The 17,834-nt window shown below is 34.2% G+C and overlaps 2 protein-coding genes across 2 annotated transcripts; one reads left to right on the plus strand and one right to left on the minus strand.

Annotated features, from left to right (window-relative positions):
* The first annotated feature begins 913 nt into the window (after positions 1–913).
* Positions 914–1,496, plus strand: LOC143535500 (protein FAR-RED IMPAIRED RESPONSE 1-like). The gene is made up of 3 exons (XM_077029729.1): positions 914–1,089; positions 1,179–1,437; positions 1,485–1,496. Exons 1-3 carry the CDS (start codon positions 914–916, stop codon positions 1,494–1,496), a joined length of 447 nt encoding a protein of 148 aa, XP_076885844.1.
* A 14,977-nt stretch (positions 1,497–16,473) lies between these two features.
* On the minus strand, positions 16,474–17,175 carry LOC143535501 (putative UDP-glucuronate:xylan alpha-glucuronosyltransferase 5). The gene has a single exon (XM_077029730.1). It carries the CDS (start codon positions 17,173–17,175, stop codon positions 16,474–16,476), a length of 702 nt encoding a protein of 233 aa, XP_076885845.1.
* Positions 17,176–17,834: the final 659 nt, after the last annotated feature.

Below are 17,834 nucleotides of genomic sequence, written 5' to 3' on the forward strand. Positions count from 1 at the left end.
TGGACTGATAAGTTAATGTGCATTTTTTTAGGTTTTTTTTTATGTTTTGTATATTATATCATTGATGTTTTGTGTTTATGTATAGGTGTCAAGTTTTTGTGAATCGATTTAGACATCAAATTATTTGTCTTAATATCAAATCGCGAGTAGGAATGGTTTTTTTATATTAGAACGTATAAGAACGTTTATTTTTTGTGTATTTGAAAATTATTTTTCATAGCAAATTGTGAATAGGAGTTTTTGTTTTTGTGTTTTTGATTTTGAACATAATAGAACGTATAAGAATGTATTAGATTGAATTTTCTTTTATCAGATCCTTCATCAGATCTTGTTATACCTCAAGTTAATGCATCTTGCAAACCTGAAAAAGGAATGGTTTTTGAATCTATTGATCATGCATATGATTTCTATTGTGAATATGCAAAGAAAGCTGGTTTTTGTGTTCGTAAAGGAGACTCGTACATGAATGAGGGTTTATTAAAGTCTAAATATTTTACGTGTTCGAAAGAAGGTCACAAGCCAGCAAATAGTTATGATTCTATGGCTAAAAAAGATCGTTCCAGCAGACCGTATTATAAAAGAAGGAAGAGATCAACAATTAGGTGTGGTTGTCGAGCTCAATTTTTCTAAAATCAGTTGATGGTTTGAGGTTTGAAATAAATGATTTTTTCGAAGGACATAATCATGAAATGGTGCATGCAAATGATATGCATTTTGTTCGATCAAATAGAAAGTTGACTCATGTACAACAAGATATTATATATGAGATGTAAACATTGAATTTGGGCTTTGTTAAGGCGTTTAATATTATGAGGACAAAGTATGGAGGATTTGAGGAAGTTGGGGCTACAAAGATGATTGTAAGAATTTCAAACAAAGTTTAACTTGTTATATTGGCGAGTATGACGCTGAAATGGTTGTTCAAAGATTAAGAGGGAAGAAAAACTGTTGTGATGGTTATTCGTTTGAGTATACAGTTAATACTAACGGTGAGTTAGATCGTTTGTTTTGGGCTGACGATAGTTCAAAGAAAAATTATTTGGCTTTTGAAGATATTATATCATTTGATGCAACATTTAAGACAAACAAGTATGTCAATTTTGATACAATTGTTTTTTACTTTTTTATGTTTTTACACATTTTTTTAAATTAGTTTTTATATTAATTTGTTTTTTCAGGTACAATATGGTTTTTGTACCATTTACTGCCATTGATAATCACTGTCGGAATGTTACCGTTGGTGCTGCGTTATTATCGTCCGAATCTATCGAATCTTATTCATGGCTTTTGAAAGTTTTTCTTGATTCTTTTGGTATTGCCCCAAAGGTGGTTGTTACTGATCAAGATCCTACAATGAAGCAAGCAATCTCCCTTGTTTTACCAAATTCGAGACATTGGTTATGTATGTGGCACATTATGAAAAAACTTGCTGACAAGGTAACTCTATTTTTATCGTATTTTAAAGCATTATGCATATGTGTTAGAACGTGTTATAATGTATAAACATTGCTGCATATATTTACAAAACGTGTCAGAACGTATAAACATTTTTTTAGGATGTATCAGTTTATGTATTTTTTTTTGTCTGCACCAGTTATGAGTTATGATCAAGCAAATTGATGAGACAAGATACAAAAGAACTCATTTATCAAAAAGGGATAGGTTTTCTGCTATTCTAGGTTATGATCAACCAAATGAGGTGGCAGTTCGTGTGCCTAGTGGTATAAAAAACAAGGGTTGCGGGTCGCATAAACGGATTAAATCATAGAAAGAGATAGCTATAAGTCGATCTGGCAAAAAATATAGGGAATGCAAAGTTTGTCATCAACAGGGTCATAACAGCCGAACTTGTCCTCAACTTCGAGAAGAATAGTTTTCTAAGTGTTCTTGTTTTGTTCATATTTTCTTTTTTTAAACTTTTTTATGTTTTTATTTTTCTGGAACGTGTAAGTTTTTGTGTGGATACTGGAACGTGTAAGCTGGGTGAATAATACTTAATAAAAACCGTTGATAGATTAAACCATGTTCCACCGAGGTTACAAAAGAGGACCACATCTAGAGACTTTTCTAAATAACCTATTTACAAACTTATTTTAAACTACTACACCACCACATCACACCATCACCACACCACAACACAAGCAGTCATCCCAAACCCTAGTTGTTGTCAAGGATCTCTTGAGCATCTTCACGCTTGACTCTCTTATTCACCTTCACCTTGTGAGCTGTTTTATCCAGAACATCATGAAGCTGACCATAGCATGAAGCCTGCTTTTCCAGGTAGGTTGTTGCCTCTTTCTTGAAGCTGCTATCAGGGTGCTTGAGAACTTCTTGGTACAGAGAATTGTTTTTTGTTGCTTCATCATTCACATTCCCTTTAATTTCTTCAACCACTCGTAGCCGATTACAGTCTCTAGCAAGCTCAATGTTGATTCTTGATCGGAAAATGCTCTTCACAGTAACATTTCTAGAATCCATATTTTTTTTCTATTTTTTTTGTTTGTTTTTTGGTGTGTTTTTGGTGTGTTGTGTTAGCTCTCTTTTTATAGCCCAAGTTATCTGAATTCAGTATAATTATATCTAGTTAGATTTAACAGCTTAGTAGCCATGATTACATTACCAAATTTTTCAATTTGTAATCAATTCAGTATAATCTGTCACTGCTTTCAAACAGTGAGAATCTTTCGAATGTATAAGGACGTCTAAGTGTAATCATAGCTTTGTCAGATAGATAAATTATTAAAGAAATTGTTAATATTTGAAATTATTTAAAGAAATTGTTAATTTATTTTTTATTTGGAATTTATTAACTGGTTAGTGTTTTAACATATAGCATCTGTCATTTCAGTAGTTTTAATTTTTGGTTTATTTCTCAAGATGGCATTTGATGGAACGCATGAGAACGTTTAAGTGTTTTTTCAAAACTGATATTTTGATGGAACTTGTTAGAACGTGTAATAGTACCATAATTACTTTAAAATCTGACACAAGTTATTACGGATTAATTACATATATCTTTCAATTTTTTTTTTCAAATTGCCATTCATTAGAACGTGTGAGAATGTGTAACTTCATAATTACGTGCATATGTCAGTTTTTGACTTTGGAATGTGTAAGAACATGTACCTTTAAAATAATTTGTGATATTTTTGAAAGATTCTCACTGTTTCCAATAAATTTCGTTTACTGTATTTTTTTGTCTTATACCTTTATTTTTATCTATTTATTTTCAACCACTCCTTTTCACTTTACCACACAAAAATCATTCCTCAAGATATGGATTCATCATCTTCATCGTCATCTTCTTCATCAGCTAAGGATCTGTTGTTGAAACAGATTCAAGCTCAGATCCAGGAAGATATCAAGAATCGTGCTGCTTTACATGATGAGTTTATCAAGACTGCTGGTGTTAATATGGAAATGAGGGATGAAATTACAAATTTGCTAGTAAACATGCTAGGTAGTACTATTAACTATCTGTGTGCTTGTTTTTAATCGACACAGGGAAAAAGGAGGTGGATGAGTTGAAAGATCTGTGTAAGGCGATAAAACTTCTCAATTGCTCTCTTGATTTGAAGACCGAGTTTCTCAAGTCTATTATGTAATAAATTTGGATTAGCTGTGTTTTCTGTGTTTTTACCCAATAATTGTAGTATGTTTCTTTTTCTAATGTGTGATTTGTTTTGTGACTTTTTGTCAAAACTATGTTTTTTTATGTAATATGTTTTTATGTTTAATGTTATTTTGTTTAATGTGTTAGCTTTCATTTTTTTGTGATAACTTTCTATGTTTTAATATATTTAGAACGTATAAGCAAGATATAATTAAGCCAAGTTATTTAGATCTACCTAGAACGTATAAGACCAAACTAATAAAAAAGTCATTTCCATGCAAAATATAATGAAACAAAATTGCATACCAAAATATAAATCCAAGTTTTCACTGTCATTTCCATACAAAATATAATAGAACGTATAAGCAACATCTAATTAAGCCAAGTTATTTAGATTTACCTAGAACGTATAAGCACAAACTCATCTAATTAAGCTAAGTTTTCACTGTCATTTCCATACAAAATATGATAGCAGTATAATCAACATAATTAAGCCAATTTATTTAGATCTACCTAGAACGTATAAGCACAAACTCATCTAATTAAGCCAAGTTTTCATTATCATTTCCATACAAAATATGATAGAACGTATAAGCAACATCTAATTAAGCCAAGTTATTTAGATCTACCTAGAACGTATAATCACAAACTCATCTAATTAAGCCAAGATTTCACTGTCATTTCCATACAAAATATGATAGAACGTATAAGCAACAAACTATAATGAAACCAAATTAAACCAAGTTATTTAGAACTACCAGAAAGTATAAGCACAAACTCATTAAAAGGTTATTTCTATACAAAAATATAATAAACATGTCAAACTTTTTTTCCCCAATCTTTTCTCATATGTCTGGTTTATTTGTCTTGCCTCTCATCAATTTTAGCAGTTAACATGTTGTTACTGAACAGTTGGTTGTCAGATGATGCATCAAATTCCTTTGCTAGTCTAACTAAATCGGATTTGGCTTTGTTGATGTCGGATAGTAACACCTTTGACATGTATTTTACCCTCAAATCGTTTAGTTGTCGTTTCTGCCTTGGACACTCTTTATAGAATCCGGATGTCCATGGATACTTCCCTTTGTAAGTTTCCATGTGTCTTATAGCGAACACACCACAATCGAGTACTTTGTTTTTTGTTCTCCAATCCATTTGCAGCCTCTTGATTTGTGATATTTCCAACCTTGGTGCAATCGGGTGCTTCTTTCTCAACAAGTACATGCAAAAAACATCCCTCTGCGAGCAAACAACGTATTTTTTTTAATATACTAATTGAATCAGTTTATTTGAATGTTTAAATGTTTACCAGTTTTTCTGGGACACCCTTGTATCTTACTTCCATAGCTTTTTTTGTAGCATCTGTTTTTTCTTGAGCTGTTTTAAAGGTAGCATTTTTTGATATATCACCGTTTGCCATGTTGTCAATCAGCACGATTGTACCTGTTTTCAAATTGAAAACAACCACATAGAAATGGTCTTCAAAAATTATTGGCACAACAAACAGCGTAACTGGGTCGAGAGACTTGTACTTATGTAAAGCCAATATCTTGTCAATGTTGTCTGTGAAAACTTCCAGTATTTTATAATTGCTGACGTCAGGTTCCTTTAAATAGTAAATGCTTGGCTTCATGTATCAACAACAAATTTTGATAAGATTAGTATTTATATATATTTTGTTAGCATATATAAAATTAAAGAGTAATACTTACTATAAGCGTTGACGTAGCAAAAAATCTTAACGGGGATAATTTTTCATCTCTCTTTTTCTCTTCATGATTCAACAATTCGGTGTAAATATCCATAGCTCCAGCTGAGATGTATATATCCAGACAAAAGCATTCAAACACAAATTTGAAAGCGGATTCTGACTTGTAAATAACTTCAAATTTATGTTTATCAGAAAGATCAGAAATAACAAATCGTGAAACAATCCGCTCATCTATTATTATTTTTCAGTCATTCCAATTTCCCGGTTCAGGTAAGGTGATTTCAAGGCTGGCGCTAGTCTTTTTTCTCTTTCTTCTCGTTGTAGTTTATCAATTTTTTGATTAATTGCAGCTGGTGTAGGAGATGTAGTAACAAGGGTTAATTTTTTTGATTTAGACTCAGGAGTTCTACATTGTGCTGTTTGATTGAAAAAAGGTGTGTTCCTTATCACTGAATCCAAGTCTTCACTGTCGTATTCATGGTCTTCTTCAACATTAACATCAACCAGCCCTATAGTACAACTAAGTTATAATATATAATTTTTTTGTGTGTGTTTTTTGTATATATAAAACTTTTTTGTTAATACCTTGAGTAGAGTCGTTGGTATTTGTTCTCTCACCAATTTCTGCATTTAATTCTTCCACTTCTGTAATTGCATACCATTTTTTGTTTTTTTTAATTTTTTTTGTTTGTATATATTATCAAAATAACAAAAAATGTTTTTAAAAATACAAGGTGTTTAAATTGATTACCTCGAATGGGTTCTCCCGTTTGTCTTTCAGCAAAGTCTTGGGTTTATGCACCTTGACTGCATCTCTTTTCTTCATTTTTTTCTTCAAGTTCTGTCACTACAATTTTATGGTAATGATTTTTCACTTTTACTTTAACATAATCAATAGTTTAAAATAAAAACTTACCTTGAATTATATCAGCAGTTTGTATCATACCATTGTCGTTCTTAAATGCCTTGTTACCTTGAGTTTGATCTCCCTCATCTACAGAGCCATCCTGTGTCTCATTATCTTCAAACAACTTTTTTGTGTTTGAAAGATTTTCTAATATCAAATTAAACAAGATTTAGTAACGTAGCAAAATAAAATTAATATACTAGAAAGTCTTTTATTTTTACCTTGTGTTTTTCCTTGCTCTTTGGTTACTCCCATTTGATTCTCAACGACCTTTTCTACTTTTTTTGTTAAGCTTTTTGGATTCATATCTTCTTGTTTATTTTCTGCCTCGTTGGATACTCCCAGTTGGGTTCTCACATCTACTTTGCTCACATTATATTTGTTTATTTAAATACATAATAAATAAAAAAATTTGATATATACTGTAATAGAATGTATAAGAACATACAATTGAGATGTTTTTTTGTTACCTTGTTTTACTTTTTGTTCGTTGTTTACTCCAACTTGTTTCTCAACATTTTTTGGTTGTTCATGGTCTTGTCTCACGTCTTCTTTTCGTGGCACATGATTTTTCATACATAATAAATACAAAAAGTTGATGAGCAGAACGTATAAGAAACACCATTTTAATAGCAGATTTTGTTTTTACCTTGATTATCAACATTTTGTGCCACTTAATTACCCTGATTCTTATCTTCTTGGCTTACATCTTGTTTTATCACAACATCATTATCATCTTTGGTTACATCATCTGTTTATATAATAAAAAAAATTAAAAATTAAATGTTTAAACGTTTGAGAACGTCTAAACCAAATGTAATTTTTTTACCTGTATGTTGCTGTTTCTCATTTTCTTCTTCCCACTGATTTGCTACATCTTTTTTCTCCCCATTGTCTTGTCTCACAGCAACTTCATTGTCCTCAACTACGTTGCCAACATCATTTTCTACCTCATTGGCTAAGGTTTTTGGATTTTCATGTTCTTGGCTCACATCAGCTTATGTCGTTTAAAATACTTAATAAATACCAAAGTTTTCTAACTCTAAAACGTATTAGAACGTGCATTCAAGATGTTTTTACCTTTGTTCTGATTATCCACTTCTTTGTCTCCCTTGTTGGCATCCAATGAATCCACACCACAGTTGCTTTGACTTATTGAAAGATCAACTGCTGCAACTATAATTTTATACAGGGGTTAGGTATTGTAGTATACACAATTAAGGGAAACAAATGGTGTTTACCTAATTCATTTAGGCCTCCTCCTTCAGATTGAGATCCAAATGGTGTTTCTTTTGAACAATGGTTATGATTGAATTTAGTTTCCCAAGCACAACACCTGTCAAATAACCTATTGTTTGTTCCATGTCTTTCTTTACCTCTTTTTACCAACTCATCGATTTGAGAGACAATTTTATCAAATTCCTCTTATTTTGTGTCATTTTCTTTGTTCCAATTCTGTAATATATATTTTAGTTAATAATTTTTTTTATAAGAGAAATGTTTTGTATGCTTTAGAACTTTTACCTGATCCTCTTCGGTGAAAATTTCTTTAGGCATATATGTAAACAATCCAGACAACTGTGGAGGGGTAGAGTAGTAGTCTATTATTTCTTGAGTTGTTGTCGCTATAGGCATCATCAAATTTTCTTCAACGTTTTTTTCATTTTGTTCTTTGTTCGCAGTTTCATTTTTTTCTTCTTCATCTTGATGATTTTCCACTCTTGTTGCATGTTCAGTCACTTGATGATTGTTAATTTCTTTTTCGGTGCAAGTTCCAGTGATCAGCAGAACCTTATCTTTTTCAATTTGTTCAATATTTGAAGGAACATCATCAACTGTTTTGGTATTTTTTCAAATTAAAAAAATTAATTTTTGCATCAGTAGTGCTATTTTTAACATTAGAAAGTAATAGTTACTTACCATGATCATTTTCAAATTTTTCATTCTCCTTTCCAGCATCAATGATCATCAGAACATTATCCACATCAGTTGCATTTTTCCCACCAATTGATCATGGCTTGTTTTACCTTCACTCACTTGTTCATTGATTATTTCTTTCTCATTGCAAGCTCCAGTTATCATCAGTACCTTATCCTTTGCAGTTGGTTTAATTTTTGAAGGACCATCATTCACTGTTTTAGGTAATTTCAAATATAAAATAATTTATTATAGTATCAATAATTATATTTCTAACATTAGAAATTAATAGGTACTTACATGAGTCTTCGTTGTCTTTCTCGACATCAGATAATGGACCATTATTATACAAGTAGCTATCCATGCTCATAAGAGTTGCTGAGGTTATGTAGCTAATTGTTTGGCTTCTGATTGGCTTCTCAAATGATCCATGATGTTTCTGATACTCGTGTGTGTAAATCACTCCAAGCAATGTTGTTGGACCATTGAATTGTTCTTATTTTCCGTTTTCTTTTATACCTTTCCAGTCGTTTTTTGATCTATTCAAATTATGAATCATGTAGCTGCACCAATTCATTTTTGAGATTCTTGAAAAGTTATCAATCGATGGACAAACATTAAATTCACTGTTGTAGATTTCGTTATCAACCCAATGCATGTGTTAAACAACACAAGGAAATTCAGTTTGAACTCTTCTCTTTTTCCATTATGTTTTTTCATTCTATCCAACACATTTTGTATACTTATCCTTGAATGCTTAAATTGGTTTCTAAACATATCTGCACAAATGCTTGAGCCTACTCTTGGTCTGTTTTTTTCTACCACTGTTTCTCCACCAATTTGGTATCCCAAAAGCCTCATGAATTAATTGTGGTGTTATCTTAACAATACGGTTTCCCATATTTAGTTCATTCAAATCAGGATCATAGTTCATAACCAACCAATATGCCAGTCGACCAGGAATTGTGGTAATCTTCATTTTTAACAATGACCCAAATCCCATTTCTTCAATCCGTTTTTTTTCTTTTTCATTCATCATTTTAATTGCTTCATAGAAATTTCCAGGTGCACACCTCATCCAAAGTTTTCTATCAATATATTCTTGAAAACGTTTTCTACAACATGTTGTTTGAGGTTTTTGCTTCTTGTCCTTTTTCCTTGGTGTCTCAAAATCTGAATTAGAATTGTCTAACACTCTTTCTTTTCCCTTTTTTTTCTTATTTTCATCTTGCTTGTTATCAACCTTTTTCTTTTTACATTTCAATGATTTGATTGGTGTTTCAAAGTCGGAGTCGGAATTTCTATCTTCAGCTTGTTTAGTTTTCGCTTTCTTATTTGCAGGTTCGTGCTCTTTTTCCTCAATTGCATCTTCATTCCTTTTTTTTCGACATATTCATACACAAAATTATGACCGGTGTTAACCAATACACTCTCTAATACCTAAAATTTTTTAAACGTTCTCATAATTTTTGTAAATTTTTTTTATTAACCCAACTTTTTTTTAATAACAAATTTTAACATAAACAGGTTCTGCTTCATTTCAACAAGTCTCAGTAACAGCTTTATGATAATTTTTGTTTATTGTAACATATAACTAACAACTAACAAATTCATACCTACTTCAAATATACGTTCTATGTTAACAAAATGGAAGATATCTTACCAGATTTTTGCACGTTCTGATGTCGGTCGTTAATTGCTTTTGACCTTCGTTCTTTATCCTTAACCACAAGCTTAGTTGAATTAGGATTTCCTGCCGAGCTCGCATTTAGTTCCATTGTTTTTTGATTCACTGATCTTTCGAAATAATCGGTCAATTGCGAAAACGGAATCTCGAGGGTTTTATGAAAATGGATTTGGGGAGGGAATTTGGGGGAACTGATTCGCGAAGGTGGAGGTTAAACTGCTATATTTTTTGGACGGAATTGCCCTTTTGTTAACCGGTTTATTGTCAATTGCAAGTTAATTACAATTATGCCACCGCCTCCTTTTGAACGTTCCAGATTGTCTCATATGTAATGTATGATAACCTATTAGTGTACATTAACCACCCCCTATATATATTTATATTGGCTACTTTCCCTTGGGTAGTGTAACACACATTAGGGCACCCAAAATCAATATCAAACAGGTGGCGGCAGAGTGGTTTTCATCAGGTATATACCCGTATAGAGGATAACGATATGTGCCCCTTCCCCCCTCCCTCATAAACAACATAGTCCCTAGATATTAATTATCAAAAACCTTACTCCGCACATAAGTACCATTTATTTTTGTGATACAACTTCTCTAGAATGAAATTCAAAACGTAAGCTTTATGGTTTTCACATGGTAGAACTTAGAGCACCATCAACACTAAATTTGTGGGTGTAGTCCGTCCGCTGTGACACACAATAGACTAAGAGGAATGACGAAGCAACGATGTGGAATGAAGTTTGGGACGAGTGGGCTTGTGGAATTGAAGACAGACGGAAGGTGTACCCCGAATTCAATTTAGAAAACCTAATTTAAATTTTGAACCCCCTCCCCTATAATATTTTTTAAATATATATTAACTAATATCCTTCAACGGCTATAAAAAATAATAAAATATTTTAAACATAAAATTAACACAACCCTACAAATACACATTCCAAACCTACTTCAAACTCATCCATAGTTTATCTCTCTAGAAAATCGCAATATACCTCTCTAACAAAAGGCTTTGGTGAAGATGAAAATCCCGAAACCTCCTTCTTAATATCTTGTTATTACTTCTAAGATTTAATCCCAAATAATTAATGTAGCTGCTAGTTTATACTAGGATTTGATGTCTGATGAAGCCGAAAATATGTAATTGTTATGGAAGTATCAACAAGTGTCAAGTTCAGGGCAAAACGATTCAAGTTCTTGACATACAAGATATAAACACAAAGAAAGAAACATGGATCATGAATATAACAACGCTGGTCTATGGAATAACTATTTTTCTGAAAATCAGGTGATTCCGTATAGCTACTTTAGATGTCGGTTCCGGGTACATCGTACACTATTCCTAAGAATTGTGAATGATTTGGAAGCAAACTATACATGCTTTCAACAAAGAGTTGATGTTGGTAGAAATAATCGTTCCCCATCCATAAATTCACATGTGACATCCATTGGTTGGTGTAAAGCACGACAACCGGCCAAACCGATGATGCATATGAACGTGTGAATCTACTGCAACAAGTATGTACAAAATTTTTGCAGGTATGTTATCAATATATATATATATATATATCTTGGGAGGCCTAACAAAAGTGATATCCAACGAAATCAAAAGCACATTCAACCCGACACGAGTTTCACGGCATGTAAGGAAGCATTGATTGTACCCCATTGGACTTGGAAAAACTGGTCGGTTCATGGGAAAGTCAATATACACGATGTGACCAAAGTCATTCCACAATAATTCTTGAGGCGGTTGCCTCGCATGACCTTTGGATTTGCTATGCTTATTTTGAAGTTGTATGATCTAGTAATGACATCCATGTCATAAATCATTCACCAATATTCAACGCACAATAATGCACCGCCGTGTGCACTTTTACCATGAATGGAAAAGTATACAACACTCCGTCGGGTGCACTTTTACCATGAATGGAAAAGTATACGACACTGCATACTATCAAGTAGATGGAATCCAGCCTAAATGGCTCACACTTGTAAAAAGCTTCTTATGTCCACAAGACCCGCAAGAAGCAAGAATTTATAGCTTGTCACGAGTTGACAAGAAAGGATGTTGAGAGCGTGTCCAATGTTCTCCAAGCTCGACAACACATTATACAAGGGCCAACAAGATGGTGGAGCCTTAAAATAATGACTGATATTACGTGTGCTTGTATTATATTGTACAACATGGATAATTTTTAAGTTTAATGTACCTTTTTTTATTTTTAAGTTAAATGTACTTTTTTATTTTTAAAATTAATGTAAAACACACTTTTTAATTTTTAATTTCTATATATTTTATACACATAATTTAATATTTAATTATACATAAAATCTAAAAAATAATTTGTTATAAAAGTCATTTGATTAAATTAATTGTAGGGGTATATATCGATGTAGTGGATGGTGAAGGTTTGTTAAAGTTTTATGTAGTAGATGAAAATGAAGGGCATTTTAGAAAAGTTTAGAATCTTATTACACATTGATGTGATAGTTTGTAGAGGTTTAGCATTATGGATGGTCTTATTCCCTACTCTTTGATTGTCCCATGTTATAGAATATAGTTTTTATTTGTTTTCCATTCTTTTTTAATCAATATATGTGTATAGTTAATTTCATTTAATAATTTTTAATGCATTAATTTCTAGTGGTATGGTTGTAGATTGGTGGTGGTTGGTGATTGAATTGATGATGGTTGAAGGATGTTCTAACAACACGAGTGGTGGATGTAATATCCCGAAATTTCAAAGTGATATTAATTATATTACTTACTAATAGAGGGAAAGTTTACTCGGGTTGTCAGGAAATAAATAATAGAGTAGGAGTTGGTATGAGTCGGGCTAGTGTTGGATTAATGGAGACGGGTTAAATGAGAATGGGCCTTAGGTCCATGGGATTTCAGGGATATAAATATCCCCTAAACCCAAAAATATCTTCATTTCCTTACTTTCTACACACACACTCCAAAAACACACACACCATCTACACCGCCGCCGGGCCGAGGAGAGGAACGGGCAGATCCGAGAGAGAGAGAGAGAGCGATTAGTGTGTTAACAAGTTAAACGAGATCCAAACAAGCTCAAAAAGGTATGATTCTTGATCTTTGAAGTTTAAAGATCCAAGCTTTTTAGTGTATAAACGACCGAAAATGGTCGGGAAGCGTAGTGGGTGATATTGAACCATAGCAAGGGTGTTAAAATCGCTCAAAATGCTGGACAGAACCGAACAGCGGCTGATCTGGACAACTTCGCCTGCAACTGGGCAACTTCGCCTTCAAAGCGATGAACTTCGCCTGCAAGCTAAGTTCGCCTGATGAACTTCGCCTGCAAGCTAAGTTCGCCCGATGGCAACTTCGCTGTAAAGTTAAGTTCGCCTAACTGGTAACTTCGCCTGAGGCCAAGTTCGCCTGATGACAACTTCGCCTAAAGCTAAGTTCGCCTGATGACAACTTCGCCTAAAGCTAAGTTCGCCTGATGACAACTTCGCCTAAAGCTAAGTTCGCCTGATGACAACTTCGCCTAAAGCTAAGTTCGCCTAAGGTATAACTTCGCCTAAAGTCAAGTTCGATTAGAAAATAAATTAAAAATCTAATGAAAAATGTGTTAAGACAGCTCGACCCCAACCGTAACCGTGTTCAGGTGAGTTTCTAGCCCCATTCCTTGTTATGTTTTCGGGGCTGTGTGCATACTCGATGTGTTGTTAATACATTTATCCTAAGTGATAAGTGTATGTCATATGTGATATGTGTGATAGATATGAATGATTGCTTGTCGGTACGCGAACGATCTTCGGATATTGCGCGTACTGTCAGGTTAAAAATAAAGGTACGAATATTATATATCGAAGATGTATGAATATTTCAAATAAATACTTGTCGGGGCGTGAACGATCTTCGGATATTGCACGTGTCGACAAGGGGTATGATTGTTAAATGAATGATGTAAAGAACGCCTAGAGTATTCTTATGTTATAATGTAATTATTGTATATGTGAAGTATGTGTATATAGGTACACGAATGGCATGTGAGTTCTACGTTCGACATAGTAAGTTAGGATGGCAAATCCCTCTAGCTTCTGTCGGACATAGACTCGGCTGGTGATGGCGTAGTTAAGGACTGCGAGCCTTATACGTGAAGTAGATGATATATGTAGACGTAGATAAGGACTGCGAACCTTATACGTAATGTAGATAGGCGTCAGCATAGGAAAGGACTGTGAACCTTATACGTGCTGTATTTGTAGCATAGGGGAGGACTGCGAACCTCGTACGTGCTATGAATTAGGTTACAGCATAAGAAAGGACTGTGAACCTTATACGTGCTGTATTTGTAGCATAGGGGAGGACTGCGAACCTCGTACGTGCTATGAATTAGGTTGCAACATAGGGAAGGACTGCGAACCTTGTACGTGTTGTGGATGTATTTCAGCATAGGAAATGACTGTGAACCTTATACGTGCTGATTTTGTAGCATAGGGGAGGACTGCGAACCTCGTACGTGCTATGAATTTAGGTTGCAACATAGGGAAGGACTGCGAACCTTGTACGTGTTGTGGATGTATTATGGTATAGGGAAGGACCGCGAACCTTGTACGTACCATAAATGGTGAACATAGGTAAGGACTGCGGACCTTGTACGTGTTCACAACCTTGAGTATGGGTATAGACGGCGGACTATGAACGTACTCTCGGCAGACTGAGGTTAGTGATTGTGGATATGTATGTATGTATGGTAGCAAGTATGTACGTAGAACAGAAGGGTAACGAATGATGTATGGATATGTATCTACGGATATGTATGTATGTGTATGTATTGTATGGCGTTCGATTAACTAGAACTCACTCAGCGTAGCTGACTTTTAGTATGCACGCAGGTGAGTAGGATGAGGCTGCTTGCTTGAGGAGACACGTGGCATTGAACAAGGGTCTGGCATCTGAAGACTTATAATGTTTTAATTTTAATGCTTTAATGTTGAAAGACAAAGGATGTTTTGAGACAAGTTATGAATTATGTAATGTTTTATGAAAGTTTTATATTCCGCGTAAATGTTTTAATTAACTCTGATATTTAGAACTGTGTTTATGAGTAAATCCAACACGAAAGTAGGGCTACCGGTAATGGGGCCTTATAGTGGATCGTTAATCTTAAGAGAGAGGGTGATGGGTTTTTGTGTTAAACACCGTATTTAATATATATAGTATCAAGGAAAACTGGGTTTTAATAATCTCAAATATGCCATATCTGTAAATAACAGTCGCAACTTAGCACTTGGCCGATGATGGTCCCAACTAAAGGTGTATTTGTTTCCCACGGTCCGCAACTAACGAATTGTCAGCTCTTTTAGTCTTATGCATACGTGACACGCCTAGTTGTTAAAAAGTTGATTACTTGGCAGCTTACGTGGCACAATCTCTTCATTTTATTACACTCTATCTCTCTCTCTCTCTCTCTGTCTCCCTCCATCCCTCGTCCCTTTCTCTTCCCCTTCAGCAAAACAACCACCATCACCACCTAATTCCTCGCACCATTTCTCTGGTGACACCATCGCCGCCACCTTAACCATCATTCAGCGAAGGTGAAATTGTACTTCCGAATTAGTATGTTTAAAGTCGAACTAGGGTTAATAAACACAAATATCATTTTTGATAACGAATGCCACTTAGGGCTTATACCATAAAGACGAAGCCAGCCATGATCAATAGACGCAATCACTTATAAACTCGACTGGCATACCGACACTCCGCCATTGGAACTCCGTTGAACCATCACACCTGCTCCATCCCACCGCCACCAAGGGCTCCGAAATGAAACTTGGAAACGCCACCAAGGGCTCCGAAACTCCATTGAAACGCCAGACGACGGGTCGAAAAACATGTAATACACTAGTGATTTAGGATTTATACCACAAATACGAAGTTGGACTAAATCATTACTCCACCGCCATCGTTGGTTCGGAATCAAGTCCGACGAAAATAGACGGTGGCCGAAGACAATCAAGTAATCAATAACGTTAGAAACCCTGACAATCAAATCAAATAACCTACCCTAATCGACTTATCCGTAGGTTCCGACCACAAAACCGAAATAACTGTTCCACCATTTAGGCACTGTATACGAAGAAATAACATACCTTCATGTTTTGATTTAATTGCCACCGCTCGTGTTGAACATTTGTGTGTGTGTACGTGAGAGAGAGAGAGTAATAAAATGAAGAGATTGCGCCACGTAAGCATTAGACTAATGAAGTTAACCATTCATTAGTCTCCGAGCGTTGGTAACAAATTTCTTTAGTTGGGATCGCCACTAGCCAAGTGTTAAGTTGAAATTGTTATTTGCTAATAAAACATAATTAGGATTCTTTAAATCCTAGTATTAATTAAAAAAGAGGTAAAATGCACAATGGTGTAACAAGAGTAAAATACCCTCATGTACAACGCATATAGGGTGACTTAACTTTCAACCTTAAAATCCGTTAGTATAAAGAACTAAAAACAATGCGATAATTGATAAAAAATGATAAGAGGGTGAAAGTTATGTTTATAAAGCCAGGAGTCGATTCATAACTTATGATATTTTTAAAGGATATAATATGTAATTTAGTCAAATAATAATAATAAATAACAAAAAGATTGTGTTAATTACCGGGTTGCATAGATGATGATGGAATCATGCAAGAGCCAACAGGCATGTTCACCTTCTGCTGGAGTCTCTTCAAATCTGGTTTATAAATCTTGTAATCAGTCTCTTCCCATTTAATATCATCACACCAAAATATCTCCCACATTGGCTTTGACCTCCCAATAAACACCGCATACACCTCTTCCAACCCACTATTCACCAACACATTAGCCACCACCAAATTCACTTGCAACCTAAACACGTCCCTAACACCATCCGGAACCCGAGCCACCACCACATCCACCTTCTCATACGACTGAGGCATCGGGATCTCCGGGCACTTCATCGGACCATACTTTCCGTCCTCATCAACCCACTCTGGGAAGAAATCTTCCCATTTCTTGTCTCCATCCACAACTTTGAAATTTATTGTTGTGACATCAGCTAAACCGTTGACCGGGACTTGGTCAAGATGGAGGTTGACAAGCCCTATCTTTAGCTTATTATCCGAACGGTTATTGATCACGTTTTGGAGTTTGTCATACCACCGTGGTGGCTCGTTGGTGGTGTAAAGGAGGCTGATGGAGGTTAAGGGTGGTTCTTCGTCAGTGCCAAGATTGTAGGTCGTGGTGTGGAGTAGAAGTGCAAGGGTTAGACAAAGGATGATGCAGATGAGAGTGAAAGGTTTTTTCTTCAAAGAAAATGATTTTGAACCCATGCTAATATTTTGTATAATTTTATCGTCTCCAAGAATTTCGATATGTATGATTGTATGAAGGGAAGTTTGATGGAAACAATTAAGTTGGCCGTTCATAGTTGTAGTAGTATTTGGTAGGAACCGGATTAAACTAAAAAGACATGCATTTTTTTATGCAAATAAATGGGGTTGACTTATAATCTTATACGTATCATTTCTAGGCTGATTATTACCAGATATTTATTATCATGTCAGTAAGACTTCCCATAAAAAAACTCAAAAAACACATATTTAACATATTTTTAATTTTATCCTCGTGTTTAAACACCTGGATAGGAGAGAAGCGGTCTTAGGTTAAAAGTGTCACAAAGAATAACAAGTATTAGAAGAAATTATGCGTTTAAAAGAAATATGTGGTTAATGTATATTTACTAGTTTTTATTCCCTGTAGTGGTTATTTTACATTTTTCGTTTATAATATTTATGGAATTTTTTGGATTTTAATTTTGTTTTGTAAAGAAGTTAATAATGTACTTAGAGTTTCATGATGAAAAGATTTCACAACTAAATGAGATGCGTAACCCGATTTAAAACCTATTCGGGTTTGGTGAGACCCATGACCGTTTACTTTTTATTATAAAATTGTTTCTTAATTACAAATAATATATTTTTTTAAAAAA

The sequence above is a fragment of the Bidens hawaiensis genome, unplaced genomic scaffold (assembly GCF_021521415.1).
Source record: "Bidens hawaiensis isolate Kalapana, Puna unplaced genomic scaffold, B.hawaiensis_p1.1 tig00010538_1, whole genome shotgun sequence".
NCBI lineage: Eukaryota > Viridiplantae > Streptophyta > Magnoliopsida > Asterales > Asteraceae > Bidens > Bidens hawaiensis.

Coding starts and splice junctions, on each gene's coding strand:
- LOC143535500 (XM_077029729.1), top strand. CDS start 914: ATGGTTGTTCAAAGATTAAGAGGGAAGAAAAACTGTTGTGATGGTTAT. Junction 1,090..1,178: donor GCAACATTTAAGACAAACAA/GTATGTCAATTT, acceptor TTGTTTTTTCAG/GTACAATATGGTTTTTGTAC.
- LOC143535501 (XM_077029730.1), bottom strand. CDS start 17,175: ATGGGTTCAAAATCATTTTCTTTGAAGAAAAAACCTTTCACTCTCATC.